The sequence below is a fragment of the Festucalex cinctus genome, chromosome 1 (genome assembly GCF_051991245.1).
Source record: "Festucalex cinctus isolate MCC-2025b chromosome 1, RoL_Fcin_1.0, whole genome shotgun sequence".
Classification (NCBI taxonomy): Eukaryota; Metazoa; Chordata; class Actinopteri; order Syngnathiformes; family Syngnathidae; genus Festucalex; species Festucalex cinctus.
Window position 1 is genome coordinate 205,246 of NC_135411.1, and position 18,660 is coordinate 223,905.

The 18,660-nt window shown below is 43.5% G+C and overlaps 3 protein-coding genes across 3 annotated transcripts in view; 2 read left to right on the forward strand and 1 right to left on the reverse strand.

Moving 5' to 3' along the window:
• The window catches only part of LOC144009248 (uncharacterized), a 68,634-nt gene that overhangs the window by 4,584 nt on the left and 45,390 nt on the right, over nucleotides 1-18,660 (reverse strand). The window lies entirely within an intron of this gene.
• LOC144005800 (uncharacterized) lies at nucleotides 3,316-9,800 on the forward strand. The gene is made up of 3 exons (XM_077504190.1): nucleotides 3,316-3,715; nucleotides 9,366-9,609; nucleotides 9,767-9,800. Exons 1-3 carry the CDS (start codon nucleotides 3,592-3,594, stop codon nucleotides 9,798-9,800), a joined length of 402 nt encoding a protein of 133 aa, XP_077360316.1. The 5' UTR covers nucleotides 3,316-3,591.
• On the forward strand, nucleotides 9,804-17,917 carry LOC144033300 (uncharacterized). The gene is made up of 3 exons (XM_077541339.1): nucleotides 9,804-11,779; nucleotides 14,702-17,546; nucleotides 17,726-17,917. Exons 1-2 carry the CDS (start codon nucleotides 9,812-9,814, stop codon nucleotides 16,307-16,309), a joined length of 3,576 nt encoding a protein of 1,191 aa, XP_077397465.1. The 5' UTR covers nucleotides 9,804-9,811; the 3' UTR covers nucleotides 16,310-17,546; nucleotides 17,726-17,917.

Sequence of the window (18,660 nt, forward strand, 5' to 3'; positions counted from 1 at the left end):
TTACGAGACTGCTAACCACCATAAAACTTTACGGAAGAAGAGTGACAACCATTAACAAGCTCCGGACCTCCAAAATGATGAAGCGGTGTGCCTACGGAGTATGTAAATCGGACTGTCCTAAGGTAAGACTATGCTAACTCTATCGGGCTAACTAGCTAGCTGTAGTGTAGTTTGCTTTCGGGGCAATAACAAAACGATATCAAAGTTATTGTAGTTACTATTAATGAATAAAATATATTACTAGAATGTCACTGCCATCTAAGTTAAGCTTGTTCAGTCAGTGGTTAATGTTAGTTTAATGTCTTCTGTTAGCTTTTGCATTCATCTAAATGTTGCGAGCTAACGTTAACGCAAAGCTTCGTCAAGTTTGGCAAACTTAAGCGTCCTAATAAGTGCCCCGAGCTTATCTTGTTTTCATTTTTCATGCAGCATTTTGTGAACGGACACCCGTCTCCGGAGTATCCCAACCAGCCATATAACCTGAACTACATCCATGGGTAGGGTGACATAAATATTTTTTTTATGATGGGCAAAGAATAACAATGACTGATCTGATGCTTTCAAAGACAAAAAAAAAAAAAAAAACACTAATGTTTAGCTAGCTATAAACACCGAGGTTTAGCTAACTTGCTGACCTAACAGTAATCCTCATATTTTAACAATACTAGACTAATATAAGTAAGAAAACTTACCCGGCAGTACAAGAGCACGACTGGTCCATAATGCTGTGCTGGTTGCATCTGAAGTATAGGTCATGGGGTTTTCTCAGATTTAGCGTGCGTCCTGTATGTTTCCCCTTCGCTGGCTAATTTAATATTATGACTATAACCCTCCACTGCATATTGTAAACCTTTTTGCCTCGATCTGGAGGATATTGCACTGGTATTGCTCCAAAAGAAATCACTAATACACGCCGGTGTAAGTCTTCCCGTCACGGCTTGTGCTGTCGGAGGCACCAAGCTTGACGGACGAGCAACAGTAACTAAGGGGGGCGGAGCTAATGCGAAAGGTCAATTGCAGTTTCAAAACAACATTGAAACATTTTCAGTCTTTCAACCAATGCCTCGGGAAAACAATGCCAAAATGCCATTTTTGAAACTTGGCTGGTGACCGTTTTGAATCTCTGAAAGTTTGTGGGTGAAACTGTTTGTCACGCCGCCACCAGAGTGGCGGTTCATGCTTTTGTTTTTACAGTCATGTTCCTGTTTTATTTTGATAGCCCTGACTCCACTCTCACCCCAGGTCACTTACCCTTCCTGCAGCTCAATGATTACCGGTCCACGCCCATGATCAGCACCACCTGTTCCCAATCAACCTGGACATAAAAGCCACCTGATTCCTCCCCTCTGTGCCGAAGTGTCACATATCTCAGTGCATGGAAGCGTCCTCTCAGTCCTCGTACCACAGTCCTTGTTTAATGTCTAGCCTTGCCTTGTCTTGCGCCTTTAGTTTGCCCTGGTTTTCCTCCCTTGTGGAGCGCCTTTTGTTGTCCCTGTTTTTGAGTGCCCTTTTTTGTATCTCCCGTGTGGAGCTCTTTTTGTTCAGCCTTTTTTCCCTCCTTGAGAGGCGATTTGAGTTTCGTGCGATTAAAGCTGCAGCCTTGTTGGCCAACTTACACACTGCGTCTGAGTCCTACCTCCTCTCGTCGTGTCACTGTTAAAAAAAAAAAAAAAAAAAAAAAAGGTTGTCATTTTGAATGATTTTATATACTTTTTGGAGATTCAAACCCACTTTTCAGGTTTGGAAATATTTTTTTCAACGTTTTGAGAACGTTCAGAGTTTACAGGTTTCAAAAACGGGAAACAAATAAATGCCTCGGGAGAACAATGCCAAAATGCCATTTTTGAAACTTGGCTGGTGACCATTTTGAACCTCTGAAAATTTGTGGGTGAAACACTGTAAAATCATACTTTAAAAAAATGTCTGTCTTTTCTAAGCATTTTTTATTTATTTTTTACAGCTTTTTCTGTGATTTTTTTAGTCATTCAAAAATATTTTTGGAGATTCACACCGAAGTTACGAGGTATTGGCAGGATTCTGATTCCAAACTTTTACCCTTGACTTCTCATTTCAAAACGAGTAATCCATCTTGTTCGGTGAGACGAATAAACATTTGGTTTCCCCGTCATAACAGCCCTCTGAGATAAACCCTGAGGACTGCAACAAAACTGAGTTTTGACACCCCTGAGCTAGTCTAACAGCACAACAACCTCCCAAAATCCCCACTTAACTGGCATTGCTGCTTGAAAGCGCCATCTTTTCTGTCATATGTGTGCACGTAAGGACCCAATATTATTTGTTGAACAGTTGTGATTCTTTCATAAACAATGAATTAAACAAGTTTCCTCCTGTAAACGTCATGTAACATATCATTTATACGCCTTTAAGGCAAGTTGGAAAATGTCCGAAGTCCTCTTGTTTTTAACAAATTTAAATCACCATAAATCACGCTGTCCAAAAAAAAAAAAAAAAAAAGACCAGAGACTCTTGGGTGGATATACAGATTTACAGTCTGAGGTAAAACAGCAAGGATGTTTTAAAAAAAAAAACTGTGCTACTAATAATTCTGGGGTACATTATCACAATTCATTATAATGCACATTTATCCAGATTTCTCCTTACTTTGGAAGCATGTCTTATTTTGGTATATTTGAATTTGATAATAATGTCGATACACAGTTTCATTTGATAAATCTTATGATTATTCTAGCGAAGTTTTACATTCATAAGTCTAAATTTACACATAAGAAACAATCCTTTATTGATTTTTTTTTTGTACCCGTGAGAAATTATTTTTTGTCATTGTCTGGTTGTCTGTGCAAAAGCTGTAAAAACGTATAACTATTGCAAACTTATCATTTATTTATATGATTTTGTATCAAACTATTTTCTTTTCTTTCAGTTTTACTATTGATTTTATTTGGTTTAGCTTTTGTATGTTTTAACTTTCCTGGCGTGTTCTATGTTCTAATTGTTTATAGTGTATACAATGATTGTATTATTTCCCCCCAAATATTTTGTATACTTATTGAGTGAATAGAGATTTAAAAAAATAAAAACTAAACTGGGCTACTCTATGTACAGGAGATAAACATGTTTCTTCTTATTCGAGTGCAGTTTAAAGGTCTATTTATTTTTATTATCCAAATGAATCTAGAATTAAACGTATAATTTTATGAGCTTTTATTTTAAATTATTTTTTTTAAGTAAAATTAAATATTAACATTTTCGTGACATGAGATTTGTCCAACTGTAATTGCCGTAGATTTCACGTGGTAGCAGAAGAGCTACTCCATTCCAGGCACGACGCGTTTACGCTCGGCTTCACGATAAAAATAATTCAACACGAATTCGTACGGAACGAACTGACACATCGACACTTTGCCCCGTCACTACTTTATTGAAGTCAAACATAATTGCTACGTTTCGTGTCTGATTCAATCGTATCTCTCGGTCCTCTTTATTTTGCCTTAGCTTAGCTTAGCTTAGCTTAGCTTGCTAGGCGCCAAAAAACGAGACGCGTTTGCTATCGCCAAATTGGCTCAGCAGACGTCAATCGTGAGCGTAAAGTGTCGTGAATATCGTGTGAAGATGTTCACAATGGCGAAAGTCAAGTACGAAGAGGAGCTTTGTGGAGCACAGGAGGACAACGAGCGACAACGTCAACTGCTGGACGCCGTTTACAAGCAGCCTCGAGTTGTGTTGAACAGAGCAGGTTTGTCACTTGTTTCATCGACACTTTTCAACCATATGTACGTTTTTATTTCTGTAAGGACTCTTCACCGGGTCACTTTGTTTCGATACACAGTTTTTTTTCTTCAGTCGGTTTGGTACATTTCTCAGTCGATACGAACTGGATTTAGCAGAGCTACAACTGAGGTAAAGCTAGCCGCCTTTTCTTTTTACGCGGTCAAGTCAGCCGCCTTTTCTTTTTACGCGGTCAAGTCAGCCGCCTTTTCTTTTTACGCGGTCAAGTCAGCCGCACTTCATTTTTTCTGTTCGCCCTTTTCTAGGATTTACGGTAGTGTGCTCGAAGAGACGCTGGCGCGGAGAATGTGACCGAGAACAACATTGAGTTTTCAAAATAAAAGATCGGTTTTCAAAAATAAAATTGAATTCAAACGCAGTTTAAAGTACGCTTGGTTTTGTTATTATTATTATTATTATTATTATTATTATTATTATTAACAGTTTAAAAGCTGTTTCACAATAACAGTACCAATTCAAATTTCACTGGGAATGCACTCTTGTGGGGTGATATTGAGCAATAACATTGATATGTACAGTATTAAGTTAACGGTCATTTAAAATGAAGGAAAGGTTGAAATTGAGAAGAAAATAGGTGTGTGTCATCGAGCAGACATGCCACTTTGAGGCAGAACTAATTTGGGGTCAATAGGTCATATGACCTAGAAGCTATTAAGCAGAAAATAAGTGGAAGTCTAAAATGAAAAAAATAAAATAAAATAAAAGGTGTGCATCATCTATCAGACATGGCACTATGATGCTGCATTGGTTTGGGGTCAATAGGTCACATGGCCTGGAAGCTATTGAGCTAAGAAGCTGAAATTTACAGATAATGAGAAAAAAAATGGTTAAAAATAAGCGGAGGTCTCTTTTTTTTTTTTTTTTAAGGCTGTATGCAAATGAATATGTACAATTTTCTCTTGTTTCCTACAATATTAGTTGCTGATGTCATGTTGATCAAAATGTATGCTGTGTTGACCCTAGTCTCACACCTTGACTCCGCAACATTTTTGCATTATTTTTTTTTGCATATTTATTTTTTTTGTACAATGAAAAATGGTTGAACAAGTTACAATACGTCAACCATATTTCTATATATTCCCAGTAGACTTTTTTTTTTTTTTTTTTTGGGGGCAAATGTTAACTTTTAATAATCAAAAATCAATTCAACCAATGAGCAACCCGTTTTCTGAAATTTGTGTTTTCATCTCTAATATTCTAATATAAATTATGGTGAAAACAGTGCCTCTGGATTGGCAGACCGGGGTGGTGGTCCCCCTTTTTAAGAAGGGGGACCGGAGGGTGTGTTCCAACTATAGAGGGATCACACTCCTCAGCCTCCCTGGTAAGGTCTATTCAGGGGTGCTGGAGAGGAGGGTCCCTCGGGAAGTCGAATCTCGGATTCAGGAGGAGCGGTGCGGTTTTCGTCCTGGCCGTGGAACAGTGGACCAGCTCTACACCCTCAGCAGGATCCTTGAGGGTGCGTGGGAGTTCGCTCAACCAGTCCACATGTGTTTTGTGGATTTGGAGAAGGCGTTCGACCGTGTCCCTCGGGGAGTCCTGTGGGGGGTGCTTCGGGAGTACGGGGTACCGGGCCCCCTGATACGGGCGGTTCGGTCCCTGTTTGGTCCGCATTGCCGGCAGTAAGTCGGATTCGTTTCCGGTGAGGGTTGGACTCCGCCAAGGTTGCCCTTTGTCACCGATTCTGTTCATAATTTTTATGGACAGAATTTCTAGGCGCAGCCGAGGCGTTGAGGGGATCCGGTTTGGTGGCCTCAGCATTGCATCTCTGCTCTTTGCAGATGATGTGGTGCTGTTGGCTTCTTCAGGCCGGGATCTCCAACTCTCACTGGAGCGGTTCGCAGCCGAGTGTGAAGCGGTTGGGATGAGGATCCGCACCTCCAAATCCGAGACCATGGTCCTCAATCGGAAAAGGGTGGCGTGTCCTCTCCGGGCTGCTATAAAGGGCCCTCACAGCCCCGGCCACATTGGGGTATTTGCACATTGGGGTACTTGCACGTTGTGGTACTCGCACATTGGGGTACTGGCACAGCAAAATTTCTTTAAACATGGCATGATAAACCTTTACATGTGGATTTTTTTTGCCAGGTGTGATGTGTGTGTCAAGCTCAATGGGGTTTGGTGATTGTTAAGATCTGCAAAAATCAGCGTCCTTTTTTATTTTTAGGGAATGACTTGACCTGATTGGTATTTTTTGCAAAAGTATATATACCCGTCATCGCTCATATTCATTGCACGATGTTGCTTTTATTGTCCATATAGGCTATGAAAAATAAATAAAACAAAATAAAAAAGTACATATGTTTGGATCGGTCTGATACCAGTGAACATCTTGAGTAGTGGAAAAAGTAAAAGAATATTCATAAATTACTTAGTTATTACACTTACAATGAGTCTTACAATGTTTTTTTTTTTTTTTTTAATGCCTTAAGGACTAGGTGACGCTGTATTTATAACTGAATTTTGTCACAGAGATACCTTCACGCCTTGACTATAAATATCCATGTCAAGTGTGGGATTTTTTGAAGCATGCACCGGGGAGTTATTAAGTACATCCTTCATTCACGATACTGCTTTTAACGTCCATAGAGGCTATCAAAAATAAATAAAACTAAATAAAAAATACTTATGTTTGGATAGGTCTGATGCCAGTGAACATTTTGAGTGGTGGAAAGTAAAAGAATATTCATAAATGACTTAGTTATCACACTGAGAATGAGTTTACAATTTTTGTAAAAATACCGTAAGTGGGGTATTTTTTTTTTTTTCATGCCTCAAGGGCTAGGTGGCGCTGCATATATAACTGAATGTCATATATGTCATTTTAGATTATGTCATATAGATAGCTTCAGGCCTTGACTATAAACATACATGTCAAGTTTGGGATTTTTTGGAGCATGTACAGGGGAGTTATTAAGCATATCCTTTTTCAGTGCAAAACACAAATTTTGATGTCCCGCCCTCATCATATAGTATTTCGAAAAGTCAAGATTTTTCCCCCTGTCGTTGGCTCAGGTCTTGACATGGTCCAGGTCAAGTCTTAACTCAGTCGGATGAAACGTGTAGGAGAAGTGGGCAAAAGTATGCCCCCTGTAAATGTGCAAAAATCGTCAAAAATGGGACATTCAAAAATTCGTAGCTCACTTCCTGTTCATTTTAGCATATGGGTCCAAGAGACTTGTTTGTAGGTCTAGGGCTCCCTCATACACCTAAAAATATTCGTCGTTCTTGCTTAAACGTACAACCGGGGCTGCGTCGTTAAAAATTTCTAGGGGGCGCTATTGAGTCATTTTTGTAAAAATAGCACAATCAACAATAAAATATGGCTCATTTTACCAAGCCAGATGTGTGTGCCAAGTTTCATGAGTTTCTGTGCATGTTTAGACCCTCAAAACCGACGTTGTTTTCTTGGCGAACAGCGCTTAGCCACGCCCACAGCAATTCGCGAAAACTCACAAACTTCGTGTTGTGACATCATGAAGGCCGAAACCCTCATCTGAGCAAATCTGAGGTCCAGTTAACGTGTTTGGACAAAAACGTAGAAGAAAATTCGTAAGAAAAAAAATGCCACTAGGTGGCGCTATCAGTAAGATGAAATATAAGTTCGTAGATGTCTTTAGGGCTGGACTCTCATCAAATGTGGGAAATTTTGAGAAGATAGGATCATCTCGGTCAAGTTAATGCAGCTTTTATAGTCACGAAAAATCTTCAGACTTTGCGGCACCGTAGCGGCCACGCCCTTTGGCGAAAAGTTACAATATTCGGTGTGGGGCATGATCAACATCTTAAGGCTTTTCTGACCAATTTTCAACTGGATCCCTTCAACGAGCTCGGCACAGTAGCTAAAAACGTAAAGTATGACATTTATTGTTACCACTAGGTGGCGCTATATGTATAACTGAATTTTATCATATAGATGTTTTCAGGCCGTGACTATTACGTTGCATGAGAAGTTTGAGATTTTTTGGAGCTTGAACATGGGAGTTATTAAGCATTTGCTCTTTCTGGACAAATGAAATTTTAAAGGCAATATTTGATGCCCTGCCCCCGTCATATAGTATTTCGAAAAGGCAAGATTTTTTGCCCAGTTGTTCTCTCAGGTCTTGAGATGATAAATGCCAAGTTTGAAGTGAATTGGATGAAAAATGTTTGCAAAGGGGGAAAAAGTATGACCACAGTGAATGTGCCAAAATAGGCCAAAATTGGACATTAAAAAATTCATAGCTCACTTCCTGTACATTTTAGGAAATGGCTTCCACTGACTTTTTTTTTTGTGCGTCTCAGGGTGCTACATGTGCCTGACAATTTTCGTAGCTCTAGGTCAAACGGGCCGGGAATGGTTTTTATTTTTCTACGCTAGGGGGCGCTATAGAGTCGCATTGTTATGACAACTACAAAATATCAAATTTTTCGCCGGGCCCGAAGAGACTGCAAAGTTTGGTGAGTTTTCGTAAATGTTTAGGCCCTCAAAAATGCGATCGTTTACGGAGAAGAAGAAGAAGAAGAAGAAGAAGAAGAAGAAGAAGAATTCTTACAAAAACAAGAGGGACCTCGCAGAGGTCGCTGCTCGGGCCCTAATTAAATCAATTACAACCACAGTGCAGGCTATGTTAAAAAAAAAAAAAAGTGACAAAAAACACTGACACTCATTCACATTGTTTTTTGTGCAAATGTTCCAATGGTGGTTGAGGGGATGGGGTGGGTGGGGAGATGATCGATACTGGCTTCCACCGTGTAAGTGACACGGGCTCGGAAGCATTTGTTTGTGTGTGTTGAATGTGTTGTGTGTGTGTGTGTGTGTTGGGGGCGGGGTCGATATATCTATACATGGCTTTATGTATCGATATTGGGATATGAAAAGGCGTATCTATACGATATCGATATATCAATATTTTGAACCCAGCCCAAGTTAATTCAATTGAAATAGAAAGGGTGTATGAAAACAAATTCCTTGTAGTAGTTATTGATGATAAATTATTTTGGAAGCCACACATAGAAATTGTTAAAAGGAAAATGTCAAAAATCATAGGGATACTCTATAAAACTAAGGATGTCCTGAACATGAACTCATTATATACATTATACAGTTCATTATTCTTACAATATCTGACCTATTGTGTGAAAATCTGGGCAAATGCAAATAAAACAAACACCAACTCTGTATTCAAATTGCAAAAGAGAGCTATAAGAATTATTAATTAATCAAAATATACTGAATCAACACATCGATTATTTATTAAATTAAATACAATGAAATTTTATGACTTGGTTGAGTTTAAATTAGCACCAAATTAGACACAGTCCTTATGATATAAGGGGTGCACATGTCTATAAAAAACAAAAAAACAAGAACAAATATTAAGCAAAGGTGTGTATCTGTTAGGTGTTAATTTGTGGAATCATTTGTGAATTGCCCTGAAAGGATGTGACTCACTTGTTGAGTTTAAAAAAAAAATGTTTAAAAGTTTTAAAAAAATACTTGTGTATAGATTTGTTATTCATTCACTCATGTGGCCCATGTGATAAACGTCAATATAAAATACATAACATCACAATAAATTAACTTTACCAAACCATGTGTATCTTGTGTCTCGCAGATGTCAGTGAAAAATATATTTTTCCTGAGCGGCAGGAGCCAGAGTTCCCTGGCGTGAAACAGGAGGAGGACTTGGAGCCTCTGCAAGTTAAAGAAGAGAAGCGGCAACAGCCTCCCAACATCAAAAAAGAGGAGCAGCTGCCACCATACATTGAAGAGGAGGAGCACTTCACAGAGTTGCCCGTGACTGGTGTCCATTTGAAGACTGAAGATGAACGTCAATATGAAGAGAACAAAGGGGCGGAGTCTCCAAGCAGACAACAAATGACAAATGATGACAGCCGGTTAGCTCTTATGTCAGATGGTGAAGACGCGTCACACGCTGCTCACACTGCTGACGATGAACAGTGTGACGATGATGTGACATGTCACACTGATGGCAAACGGTGGAAATGTTCTCAGTGTGGAAAAACCTTTGGTTCCAAGTCTCAATTGAGAAGACACGCGATGGGCCACCCTGGTCATAAACCCTTTGCTTGCACAGTTTGTGGTCGAATTTTCTCTCAGAAGGGATCCTTAAAAATCCACACACGAACCCACACTGGAGAGAAGCCTTTTGCTTGCTCAGTTTGTGGTCAAAATTTTGCTCAGAGGGTACACTTAAAAACACACACAAGAACCCACACTGGAGAGAAGCCCTTTGCGTGCTCAGTTTGTGGTCAAAATTTCTCTGAGAAGGGAAGTTTAACAAGGCACACAAGAACCCACACTGGAGAGAAGCCTTTTGCTTGCTCAGTTTGTGGTCAAAAATTTGCTTTCAAGGGATACTTAAAAATACACACAAGAACCCACACGGGAGAGAAGCCCTTTGCTTGCTTGGTTTGTGGTCAAAATTTTGCTCAGAGGGAACACTTAAAAACACACACAAGAACCCACACTGGAGAGAAGCCCTTTGCTTGCTCAGTTTGTGGTCAAAATTTTTCTTCCAAGGGATACTTAAAAACACACACAAGAACCCACACGGGAGAGAAGCCCTTTGCTTGCTTGGTTTGTGGTCAAAATTTTGCTCACAGGGGACACTTAAAAATACACAAAAGAACCCACACTGGAGAGAAGCCTTTTGCTTGCTCAGTTTGTGGTCGAAAATTTGCTTGGAATATATGTTTAAAAGTCCACACAAAAACCCACACTGGAGAGAAGCCCTTTGCCTGCTCAGTTTGTGGTAAGAAATTTCGTGAAAAGGAAAATTTAAAAATACACACAAGAACCCACACTGGAGAGAAGCCCTTTGCTTGCTCAGTTTGTGGTCGAATTTTCTCTCAGAAGGGATCCTTAAAAATCCACACACGAACCCACACTGGAGAGAAGCCTTTTGCTTGCTCAGTTTGTGGTCAAAATTTTGCTCAGAGGGTACACTTAAAAACACACACAAGAACCCACACTGGAGAGAAGCCCTTTGCGTGCTCAGTTTGTGGTCAAAATTTCTCTGAGAAGGGAAGTTTAACAAGGCACACAAGAACCCACACTGGAGAGAAGCCTTTTGCTTGCTCAGTTTGTGGTCAAAAATTTGCTTTCAAGGGATACTTAAAAATACACACAAGAACCCACACGGGAGAGAAGCCCTTTGCTTGCTTGGTTTGTGGTCAAAATTTTGCTCAGAGGGAACACTTAAAAACACACACAAGAACCCACACTGGAGAGAAGCCCTTTGCTTGCTCAGTTTGTGGTCAAAATTTTTCTTCCAAGGGATACTTAAAAACACACACAAGAACCCACACGGGAGAGAAGCCCTTTGCTTGCTTGGTTTGTGGTCAAAATTTTGCTCACAGGGGACACTTAAAAATACACAAAAGAACCCACACTGGAGAGAAGCCTTTTGCTTGCTCAGTTTGTGGTCGAAAATTTGCTTGGAATATATGTTTAAAAGTCCACACAAGAACCCACACTGGAGAGAAGCCCTTTGCCTGCTCAGTTTGTGGTAAGAAATTTCGTGAAAAGGAAAATTTAAAAATACACACAAGAACCCACACTGGAGAGAAGCCCTTTGCTTGCTCAGTTTGTGGTCGAATTTTCTCTCAGAAGGGATCCTTAAAAATCCACACACGAACCCACACTGGAGAGAAGCCTTTTGCTTGCTCAGTTTGTGGTCAAAATTTTGCTCAGAGGGAACACTTAAAAACACACACAAGAACCCACACTGGAGAGAAGCCTTTTTCTTGCTCAGTTTGTGGTCGAATTTTCTCTCAGAAGGGATCCTTAAAAATCCACACACGAACCCACACTGGAGAGAAGCCTTTTGCTTGCTCAGTTTGTGGTCAAAATTTTGCTCAGAGGGTACACTTAAAAACACACACAAGAACCCACACTGGAGAGAAGCCCTTTGCTTGCTTGGTTTGTGGTCAAAATTTTGCTCACAGGGGAGACTTAAAAATACACACAAGAACCCACACTGGAGAGAAGCCCTTTGCTTGCTTGGTTTGTGGTCAAAATTTTTCTTCCAAGGGATACTTAAAAATCCACACAAGAACCCACACTGGAGAGAAGCCTTTTGCTTGCTCAGTTTGTGGTCAAAGATTCCCAACAAAGGGCAACGCTGAGAGGCACAAGTGTGCTGGTGAGAAAAGCGGTTGATGAATGAAGCTTGATATGATCTCATTTAGGAATTGACGTTTAAAATGGTGCAGAAATTTCTACCGCTAAATGAATGATTGATCTGTGTACTTGTATCGTGTGTTGTGTCTTTGCCTATTTTGAAATTGAGTTTGTTTTGAAAACGTAACATCAACCTGACAAGTGGCTGCAGATTATAACTGACGGCTATAATCTGTCATCTGTACATGTAAATGTCCGTTCATATGTAGTTTGCCTTATATACATATTAAAAGGCTGTTGTTGAAAACATTATTTTAGGTTAATTAATTATGCACAAATTAGTGTGTCAAAAAAATAACGCAACTGATCGCGAGTCTGATTGCAGACCGCAGACTGGGAACGGAACGCCCACGGAACGGAACGCCCCTATGCTCTTGATTGACGGAAAGTGACGCTGCTGTCGTGATCCAGTAGTGTTGTTCTCAACTTCTCTGCAGCGAGCGGTCGCCACGAGAACTACGAAACGAAATCATTCCATCCATTATCACAACCTCTTAGTTCTCAAAAAGTTCCCGGGGACGACACGAAATAATTTGTAAAATGACGAGTCGGGAGCAGAAAGTAAGTGGACATGTATTTTATTTAATGAACATTAGCACATAGGTCGCTAAAGAAAAGTTCGTTTCCCGCACAGAAAGTTTGATGAATGAATTAAATGATTTAGTGGAACACAATGTTTTTCTTCCATATCTCTCTCGTTGAATTCCAATTGTTATTTCGCATGGAACAATAGTTTGAACCTGTGTACCGTACAATATGCTGACCTAAAAGTAGTAACTTGCAAATGGGGAATCCACCGTGACGCTGTACGTAATGCAAAATGGTGTAAGCCCAATACGTCACATATTTGCAGCAGATAGGCCTGTATAGCGTAGCTACGTAATTAATTACCATTAATGTATCGATGGGATTTGAATAATAACATAATTTTACTCTGTTGTGGCATGAACGTTAAGAAATCTTTACATGAGTCCAGTTTTTTCTATTTCTGTTGGTATGTTTTTGGATTGCCCCTCCGTGAGCCGGTACCTTAACGTGGTGGAGGGGTTTGCGTGTTCCAATGACCCTAGGAGCTATGTTGTCTGGGGCTTTATGCCCCTGGTAGGGTCACCCATGGCAAACAGGTCCTAGGTGAGGGGCCAGACTAAGAACGGCTCAGAAGACCCCTATGATGACGACGATATTTGGAGAAGCGTTTCCCTCGCCCGGACGCGGGTCACCGGGGCCCCCCTCTGGAGCCAGGCCTGGAGGCGGGGCTCGCTGGCGAGCGCCTGGTGGCCGGGCCTGCACCCATGGGGCCCGGCCGGCCGGGCACAGCCCGAAGAGGCAACGTGGGTCCCCCTTCCCACGGGCTCACCACCGGTGGGAGGGGCCAAAGGGGTCGGGTGCAGTGTAGGCTGGGTGGCGGCCAAGGGAGGAGACCTTGGCGGACCGACCCCCGGCTACAGAAACTGGCTCTTGGGACATGGAATGTCACCTCTCTGGCAGGGAAGGAGCCCGAGCTGGTGTGTGAGGCAGAGAAGTTCCGACTAGACATAGTCGGACTCGCCTCCACACACAGCTTGGGCTCTGGTACCAGTCCTCTTGAGAGGGGTTGGACTCTCTTCCACTCTGGAGTTGCCCATGGTGTGAGGCGCAGAGCAGGTGTGGGCATACTTATTGCCCCCCGGCTCGGCGCCTGTACGTTGGGGTTTACCCCGGTGGACGAGAGGGTTGCTTCCCTCCGCCTTCGGGTGGGGGGGACGGGTCCTGACTGTTGTTTGTGCATATGCACCAAACAGCAGTTCAGAGTACCCACCCTTTTTGGAGTCCTTGGAGGGTGTGCTGGAGAGCGCTCCCTCTGGGGACTCCCTCGTCCTGCTGGGGGACTTCAACGCTCACGTGGGGAATGACAGTGAGACCTGGAGGGGCGTGATTGGGAGGAACGGCCCCCCTGATCGGAACCCGAGCGGTGTTCTGTTATTGGACTTCTGTGCTCGTCACGGTTTGTCCATAACGAACACCATGTTCAAGCATAAGGGTGTCCATATGTGCACTTGGCACCAGGACACCCTAGGCCGCAGTTCGATGATCGACTTTGTAGTCGTGTCATCGGATTTGCGGCCGCATGTTTTGGACACTCGGGTGAAGAGAGGGGCGGAGCTGTCAACTGATCACCACCTGGTGGTGTGTTGGCTCCGATGGTGGGGGAAGATGCCGGTCCGACCTGGCAGACCCAAACGTATTGTGAGGGTTTGCTGGGAACGTCTGGCGGAATCCCCTGTCAGAAGGAGTTTCAATGCCCACCTCCGGCAGAGCTTCTCCCTTGTCTCGGGGGAGGCGGGGGACATTGAGTCCGAATGGGCCATGTTCCGCGCCTCCATTGTTGAGGCGGCCGATCGGAGCTGTGGCCGTAAGGTGGTCGGTGCCTGTCGCGGCGGCAATCTTCGAACCCGCTGGTGGACACCAGCGGAAAGGGATGCCGTCAAGCTGAAGAAGGAGTCCTATCGGGCCTTTTTGGCCTGTCGGACTCCGGAGGCAGCTGACAGGTACCGGATGGCCAAGCGGAACGCGGCTTCGGCGGTTGCTGAGGCAAAAACTCGGGCATGGGAGGAATTCGGTGAGGCCATGGAAAACGACTTCCGGACGGCTTCGAGGAAATTCTGGTCCACCATCCGGCGTTTCAGGAGGGGAAAGCAGTGCACCGTTAACACTGTTTATAGTGGCGATGGGGTGCTGCTGACCTCGACTCGGGACGTCGTGAAGCGGTGGGGGGAATACTTCGAAGACCTCCTCAATTCCACCAACACGTCTCCTTTTGAGGAAGCAGAGTCTGGGGACTCTGGGGTGGGCTCTCCTATCTCTGGGGTCGAAGTCACTGAGGTGGTTGGAAAGCTCCTCGGTGGCAGGGCCCCGGGGGTGGATGAGATCCGCCCGGAGTTCCTAAAGACTCTGGATGTTGGGGGGCTGTCGTGGTTGACACGCCTCTACAACATCGCGTGGACATCGGGGACAGTGCCTCTGGATTGGCAGACCGGGGTGGTGGTCCCCCTTTTTAAGAAGGGGGACCGGAGGGTGTGTTCCAACTACAGAGGGATCACACTCCTCAGCCTCCCTGGTAAGGTCTATTCAGGGGTGCTGGAGAGGAGGGTCCGTCGGGAGGTCGAATCTCGGATTCAGGAGGAGCAGTGTGGTTTTCGTCCTGGCCGTGGAACAGTGGACCAGCTCTACACCCTCCGCAGGATCCTCGAGGGTGCGTGGGAGTTCGCTCAACCAGTCCACATGTGTTTTGTGGATTTGGAGAAGGCGTTCGACCGTGTCCCTCGGGGAGTTCTGTGGGGGGTGCTTCGGGAGTACGGGGTGCCGGGCCCCTTGATACGGGCTGTTCGGTCCCTGTACGACCGTTGCCAGAGTTTGGTCCGCATTGCCGGCAGTAAGTCAGATTCGTTTCCGGTGAGGGTTGGACTCCGCCAAGGTTGCCCTTTGTCACCGATTCTGTTCATAACTTTTATGGACAGAATTTCTAGGCGCAGCCGAGGCGTGGAGGGGTTCCGGTTTGGTGGCCTCAACATTGCATCTCTGCTCTTTGCAGATGATGTGGTGCTGTTGGCTTCATCAGGCCGGGGCCTTCAGCTCTCACTGGAGCGGTTCGCAGCCGAGTGTGAAGCGGCTGGGATGAGGATCAGCACCTCCAAATCCGAGACCATGGTCCTCAGTCGGAAAAGGGTGGAGTGTCGTCTTCAGGTCGGGGATGAGATCCTGCCCCAAGTGGAGGAGTTCAAGTATCTTGGGGTCTTGTTCACGAGTGAGGGTGGGATGGAGCGGGAGATCGACAGGCGGATCGGTGCAGCGTCTGCAGTGATGCGGACTCTGTATCGGTCCGTCGTGGTGAAGAAAGAGCTGAGCCAAAAGGCAAAGCTCTCGATTTACCGGTCGATCTACGTTTCAACCCTCACCTATGGTCACGAGCTGTGGGTCGTGACCGAAAGAACGAGATCCCGGATACAAGCGGCCGAAATGAGCTTCCTCCGCAGGGTGTCCGGGCTCTCCCTTAGAGATAGGGTGAGAAGCTCGGTCATCCGGGAGGGACTCAGAGTCGAGCCGCTGCTCCTCCGCGTTGAGAGGAGCCAGCTGAGGTGGCTCGGGCATCTGGTTCGGATGCCTCCTGGACGCCTCCCTGGGGAGGTGTTCCGGGCATGTCCCACTGGCGGGAGGCCCCGGGGACGACCCAGGACACGCTGGAGAGACTATGTCTCTCGGCTGGCCTGGGAACGCCTCGGGATCCCGCCGGAGGAGCTGGTTGAAGTGGCTGGGGAGAGGGAAGTCTGGGTTTCCCTCCTGAAGCTGCTGCCCCCGCGACCCGACCCCGGATAAGCGGAAGAAGATGGATGGATGGATGGATGTTTTTGGATTGTAATTGGCCAATTCTACAGTCGGATGACAAAAGATTTATACAAATAAAATGTGTTCTAATTTGCACTCAGCTTCATCGAACCGTCTATAAAGATGGACACCTACCAGCACCCATTTTGGAAGGCTTGAACCGATACAGATGCAGCATTTGTGCCAAAGGTGGAGAGTTTGCATATGTTGTGGCACATCTGCAAACTCAAGATAAGACGGCAGTTTGTCATGAAGGTATGTTGTAGTTTGAAGACCACTATAATCAATTTAAATTTTGTCAATATGGCAATTCTTTCTTAGTTGCCATGGTAAGCAATTTTTATAAATATGAAAAAGAATGTATTGTTAGTTTTATGAATGATGAATACATTTCGCTACAACCTAAAAAGTACTCACTGATACTGATGCCAAGTAATGGATGCCACTAGTACTCTATATAGAAAATTACAATTAAACAAATGACACAGACTTTTAAAGAAAGACCTTTCAAATTTGAAAAGCTTTTTCTAACCTAATGCACAGAAATAAGGCTGGCTCGCATTTCCAGAAAGAGGAAAATAGATGAGAATGCCAAGGTAAGAATAATGGACAGAATTTTCCAAACCCCAATTAATCTATGCAAATTGTCATTGTAGTGTATACATGTCCAAAACATATAATTAATCCCATTCCCTTGAACTTAAGTCCGATGTCAGCAACCAAGGTCAAGAAGCCTTCTGCAGAGAGAGTGGTCGCTTCCATCTGTCAGGCATGCATGCAACAATTTTTATTTATGTATTTTACACTTTGGAGGTGAAGCACAGTTATGAACTGATGATATACACTCACTGGCTAGTCAAACAGAACTACACAGAGTAGAGACTTTAATATTGCATCTTTATCAGAGAATCATGTGGCTCTGACATTTATACAATATAAACAAATTATGTGAAAGCTACAAAAACATGCTGATAAGGAATTCTTCATTGCACTTCTCTTGTTCCAAGAAGATAATGATGATCATATTGATGATGAAGACAAGTCTATTTTTAGTTTATGCGGTTATGTTCACAGCTACCAGAGGAGATTTTACGATCCATCCTGATTCTTGCTGTCCTCAATGATGGCGAAGGCGCAATCCACGTGCTGGCCCTGACATGCACCCGATTCTGGATGATCATCAGATAAGAATCATTTCGTAGGGAAGCACATTTTCAGTGGCTAGACAGTAAGTTGTGAGGGAGTGGGGATCATGAGGATAAGTGGTTAAGATAATGGATGGGTGGACACACAAAAAAAAAATTCTGTCTGTCTGTCTATCTATCTATCTGACAGCTAAGGCTGTTTGAAAGCACTATATACATAAGATGACTTGACTGTCTGTCTGTATGTCTGTCTATCTACCAGGTGTCGTCAACTGGAGTGCATTTTCACCCGATTTCAAAAAGATGTACAGGATCCCCTATTGCCTCACCCCTTGCATCCAATGCAATTCTATATTTAAAGAATATAGAGGGTTCTGGGGACATGGAAAAAGAGGCAAACTCATTGGTTTTTATTCAGATTACAACATTCACAGACGCTGCAGAAACTGCATAAATTGATGTCACAAAATAAATGTGATTTGGAAAACAAAAAAATGGGAGTGGTTATTTGAAGTTACAGAAGCATGTACATTACATAATGCTTACATGTATCATAAAACCATGTTTGGAGAGGAATTTTAAAAAAAAAATGATGAAGTAGGCTACTTTTTGTCATAAATATACCACCTAGTATTGCTTGTTGTAGGCCTTTATGGAAAAATATATTTTAAAGATGGCTAACAAAAAATAACATTTTGTATGTATATCACAATTAAACCAGCTTTAAAATACTATTTCCACCTCATAATTTTGTGGAAATAGTCTTTTTCATATGTGCTACGTTTGTGTGTTTGTTGCAATAAAGTTTAGTTTGTCGCGCCATTAATTGCATTAAGTTGCTATTCTGTTTCTAAATAGTCTGTAATCTCCTGGCACTCTTAGCACCTGTCCATAGACCAACTCGGCCGACGAACACTGCAGGTCCTCCTTAGGTGCAGTACGAAGGCCCAGGATGATCCAGGGTAGCTTGTCGACCCAATTACCTTCAGAAAGACCAGCGCGCAAAGCGGCTTTCATCGAACGATGGAACCGTTCGCACAGCCCATTAGCCTGAGGGTGATAAGCGCAGGTGCGGTGTAGCTTGACCCCGAGGCCCTCAGCAAACCTCTGACGTGAACTGCGCACCCCTGTCGGACGAGAGGTCCGCCGGCGGTCCAAACCGAGCGACCCAGGTCCCGATAAACGCCCGGGCCACGT